General features: G+C 43.3%; 1 protein-coding gene across 1 annotated transcript in view; it reads right to left on the bottom strand.

Moving 5' to 3' along the window:
* Positions 1-1041: 1041 nt before the first annotated feature.
* xkr4 (XK related 4) overlaps positions 1042-5366 on the bottom strand; it is a 21584-nt gene continuing 17259 nt past the window's right edge. The window contains exons 3-4 of the mRNA XM_005751596.1: positions 3000-3354; positions 1042-2709 (exon numbers count right to left, since the gene is read on the bottom strand). Of these exons, the coding sequence (XP_005751653.1) occupies positions 2112-2709; positions 3000-3354 (953 nt within the window). The 3' untranslated portion in view covers positions 1042-2111. The remainder of the gene's footprint in view (positions 2710-2999; positions 3355-5366) is intronic.

Consider the following 5366-nt stretch of genomic DNA (forward strand, 5'->3'; position numbering starts at 1 on the left):
CAGAATGGTGCAAATGGGATGGCACAGCACCTCCTTATGTCTTCAGTCTCTGGTTCTCTCTTTCAGGGATGTTCCAAGGTTTGGAATACACACTACGCCAACCGGGCCAGGACAATTTAACTGGTAACATCAAACACAGACTTACACAGTATTGTTCATATTTTTTTATAGTGCACTGCACAACATCGTAATGCACTATATCAACCTTTGAATTTTGTAAGACCCCCTGACTCCCCTGAAACTTGCTACCAGGTTGGAACAAACCTTTGGGAAAAACAGGCACCATCTTGATCCAGGTCATCCATGACAAGCTACTGGAAGTACAGCATAAACATTTTGTACAATAACAATACCTCAAACAATAAATGTTTGAGGTATTTTTATAAATGTAATTTCCACATAACAACACTATGTGTGTATGTTTAATACTTAGATTGGACTTTGAAAAATGTTTTGGCCCCAAATGCCATCTGTTGGAGCTTGTACATGTTTACAGTTTCATCATTTAACACCACCAACAGTCATTTTTGGATAACCGCCTGTCACAGCATTGCATTTCTGATTGAGTAAATCCTACATTCTGTTATTTACACTGTCTTTGTTACCCACATTAAAAGTTACGTATGGAAAATGTTTGTATTCCATCGCTTATTTTCCAGAGCATGGTATGCAGTATGATCAGGATCAAGCTTTTTCCCGTCTAGGTTTCTCATTTGCCAGTGGACACTTCCAGCACTATGCTAACCTGTGTTGTGTGGTTTGGTTGGTAAATGTGTTGAGTCAAAATGTAAAAAGTGTTTTTAAAAAGGGCAATCTTTCCTCGAAAGGTGACGTGTGTCACCTGCATATCTACAGCAAAGATTCTATTCAGACAGACTAACCACACGTTCCTTTGCTTGTTTTGTGTAAACTACACACACACACACACACACACACACATGACTTCAGTAGCCTCTACTTCATCTCTAAAAGAAAAATGCTGCATGTTGCATGAGTACTGTACATCCTGGTTGGAATGGCTGAGTTGGTGGCTTGTCTGTGTTTCGATCCTCAACTCATTTCCATTTCCGGTATCATCCTCTCTCCTCTCTTCGGTTCATTGGTGTCTGGCACATGCTTTCACCCTCCACATACAAGCAAAGATCAGAATAATTCTGCAGCTGTGTTTCTGAGGCTGGACTACAAATAGTTATGTTGAGCTGCCAGGAAGATTTTTTTTCTTGGCATTGAGTAAGTTTGAATGCTTCCTTTTCAGAACGAGACCATTAGCTAGTATTTGACCTTTGCCCCCTTTTCTTGCTTCCTATTATAACATTCAGCCTTATCATTTAGTATGTTTTGCCCAAACAAAACACCATCACTGCTCATAGATGCTACTTTGACCACTGTCTTCTCATAGGTCACTTTCTGGCCATCTTCCAGTGTTGATCACAGATGTCCAATAACACTGAAAGGTCTAGCTCAAAGAAGAACCTTCTGGATTATGCAGGCACCCCTAAGTTGTTTGTAGAGGAATCTAGAGGATGTTCGCAATGACCCTTTTTGGCACTAAGAGAAAGAGAGTAATGACTGAGAGTACCCACCTGCTTGTGGCTGATATGGTAGGACACCAACACATTTGGACAAGTTTGAGTTTGTAATTCAGGTCTCCTTTGTTTTATGGGAGTATCTGGTGACTTAAAAGCTGTCTGTATGGACAATGGACAATTCCACTTTTTATTATTTTACAGCTTTAACTTAACACCCCTTAACACACTCGCTTCTTGTTGTTCTAAGCAGAGTGTCATTTAGTATTTAGTCCATAGAAGACAGCATTTACCAGATAAGTGTTAGTAAAAATAATAGCAACAATCTGACCAGCAGCAATCCCACCAGTGACACTAACTGAACTTGTACTGAGTTGGTCATCCAGCCATTACCAACAGTCCCGACTGCTTCTCGACACTTCTGATACCCGGAAATAGAAAAAGAACGACAGCAATGGGAGATGAAGATATTGAAACTGATGCCAGTAACAAATTCTTATTGCCACAGTTCCTGTTGGTGTTTATGTGATCACAGGATACCACTCTGTTGCTGTGCCCCTGCAGGGTTTCCGAAAGCCGAGCGGACTATAGAGTGGTCTCATATTCCAACCGCTCCTGTACCAGAGCATCATCTTTGTACTGCAGCCGTGGAGGAGTCAATGAGCAATCTATGGCCAAAATTGCTTTGCGAATGCTGCGGTCCAGAACATGACGCTCCCAGGCTGGATAGCGGTTCCTACAAAGGTCGATCTTGATGACGTTCTCCTCTAGGCGTGGAGCACGAGAAGATGGCGTTGATGGCACTGTGGATCGGACCTGAAACACTGGCATGCAGCCATCTCGCTCAGAATACTTGTCGTGTCGTTCCAGAGTTGTGGTAGCACCTCGGTTCGAACGCAGTGAATTGGTGGCACCTTCTGATGGCAGAGTGGAGAACTGAGCAGTAGGGTCCAGGTCAAGGCCTTGGCCACTTGGTGAGTGTCCAAAGCGTGGCCCGTTCGGGTGAAAAAAGGCATAGTACATGAGCATGAAAACAATGCCGGTGAGGAAACTGCTGAAAATGACGCAGAGTGCTGGCACTGCAAAGGCGTCAGTATTTTGAGGAAATCGGTAGAGATACCACAACGCACTGAGAGCAGTGTTCTCCATCAAGATTACCAGGTAATAGATAAAAAGCCGACACCTGCACAGAGACATGAGACATAATAACAACAAATAAATGCAAGTATTTGCAAGCAACTATCACTAAAATAAGCTGAAGGTCTCACAGATTGTTTCATGTAAGTCAGAGTTGTCAGTACTAAATGCTAAAGTTGAAACTAGCTCAAGAAACAGGAATGGCTGAATTTCTTTTGCATGGTAGTTTCAACTATTGCACTTACTGCAACCAAGCGCTTATAAATTTAAAAATGACAGAAGAGTTAAAGCATTGTTTAAAAATTAAACCACATCACTGATGGAGAACGTCTTCACCTTGTCCGTCCTTCCTTGACGTTGAACCAGGAAAAGATGTAGATTATGCCCACCACCATGTCAAACACAATCTCTTCCCACTTGCTGATGCAGAAGTCTGTCTCACAGTGGACAATCCAAAAGGTCATGATGCACCAGTGCAGGACGATGAAGATGCCAAAGTAGAGTTGAAATACAGACGCAAACAGAGCAAAGGTGATAACTCGGGCTGCTATGGTGAAGAAGTGCCAACAGAACTGGATAATCACTGCCAGATAGCTGATGGGCTTCTTGTCATCCCGAGACTCTCGCAGGGCCTTCTGATAGGAGGCCAGGGCCCAGGCCATAGAGACGAGGGAGGCTGCAGCTGTCATTCCTAAAGAGACAGAGAGAAAACAACCGTTTTCACAACCACATAACGGATGGATTACAGAAGCACCACATGATGGATCTGTCTGGCACAGGCCCCCGCTGGAACGAGACAATTCTACTACAATGGCTAAAGCAACGCACAAGTCACCAGAGCTCTTTGTGTTACTCGTGCACGAGGGAGAGAACTGTGACGGGCGCCGTTCCTTCCGCTCGAACCCCAGTCGCTCTCGTCAGCTCCCTCGTAGCACTGCTCTTTATAGAGATGGAAAATGTGACGTCATTTCTGGGGTAAAACCGCAAAGGATTGTAGGTACGAGTGGCAAGTGGTACTAGTGCACGCAGGCTTTCATATGAAAACAGTCACACAGTGATAAAAAGAAACAAAGAATGGCAAGAAGCTGTTGTATTATTAACTGCAATAGTCACATGACAGCCAGGGGAAGCCGACGGGTAAAGAGATCGTTTTTTATCGGATTCCATCGTGGAAGAGAAATTGTTCAAGTCATGTTTCCGAAGTACCAAAGAGGCGACGGATGGCCTGCAGCCATTCGAAGACCAAATATAACGTCCCAGAACACTGCAGCTCACAGGTTAGTCTGCTCCAAGCATATACACATTTTTTGTTGATGTAGGTTACAAATAAATCTTATATTGATTTGAATTGAATTCGTTGCTTTGCTGCTTTGTTCACTGTGGTTTTGCGGACTAATGTTTGTTGTGTTTTGTAGGAAAACCAGCCTACAAAATGCTGGGATGTGATCCAGACTGGGCCCCTCCATCAGCCTGGGTCAGACCGAGTTTAAAGCTGCTAACACAGCCAGATTTGATCGGTGAAGAGAGAGCGCGAGATCAAAACAGCCACGAAACGTCTGCATACATGTGCCCAAGTGTTGTATTGAAGCAATCAAGTGATGAATAACTGTTTCAGTATGTTGTGTTGCATTGTTGATTTGTTTTTCACCGAAGCAGCTAATAAAGCTGATGGATTTTTACAACGTTGCCTCTTTCCTGTAAGATTCTGTAACAGAACGAAACAATAATGCCAGTTATAAATAAAGACAACAAATTGAATGAATTACGAAACACTCGTTTTATTTCTACTAGATCTGAAAATGTTGTGTAACACTACAACCTGAAAGGACAAATACATGGTGTTGGTCTGTAACAGCAGCTGTGAGATGGAATCATCCAAATCACCAAAGTAAACTGGCCCTGGGCTTGTTGCAGGATCTGAAGTTACTAAACATGTTGAGTGTGTGCGCTCACACTTAGGACCACATAATAATAAATATGTGCGTGATGAAAGTTGTGCAGCACGCTAACGTGCTTACTCCACTCTGTGCTCGTGTGGGTCTGACCCTTCCACTCCTTTCAGTTTTTCCTCCTACTTTTCTGTCTTCGTACGGAGCTGCCGTGTTTCTGTCGTTTTGTACATAAAATGCAAGTAGGGATTAAAACCACAGAATTAATGATTAGCGGTGCTGGAAATACTAGCGCTTGATGCAGTGTTTTGACTTTGCTGCCACTCGTACCCACAATGCAATGCACGAAAGTCATCTGTGGTCTGTCGATCTCTATTGTAGTTATATGAATATGCATAGGTTCATTAACATATGACGTCTTACATAGGCATACATGAGAACAAAGAGTACCTTGTCTGTGTGTCGTGTAGGTATGTGTGTGTGTGCGTGTCAAGATGTGATCCTGTGAATGACTCTCCAAAGCTGGTCCCAGGAGTCCAGCGGTCCACCTAAACAAAAGGCACTTATACTTAAGCAGATACATAGCAGGTGTCCTCCTATACCATAAATCAGTAAGAGAAGGTACGACCTCAAGATGTATGTGTATGCCAGAGCACTCTGGGAGGCTGTGAAGTAGTCAGACTCGAACGTCGCAGACTACGCAGACATTTCAGATTTCCAGAGGTGAGCAATTTATTTACAGTGAACCTAATGTAATGTGTAACTTAACATCCTCTCCTCTCCTCTCCTCTCCTCTCCTCTCCTCTCCTCTCCT

The sequence above is a fragment of the Pundamilia nyererei genome, unplaced genomic scaffold, assembly GCF_000239375.1.
Source record: "Pundamilia nyererei isolate P.nyererei 1_Seehausen unplaced genomic scaffold, PunNye1.0 scaffold00318, whole genome shotgun sequence".
Taxonomy (NCBI): Eukaryota; Metazoa; Chordata; class Actinopteri; order Cichliformes; family Cichlidae; genus Pundamilia; species Pundamilia nyererei.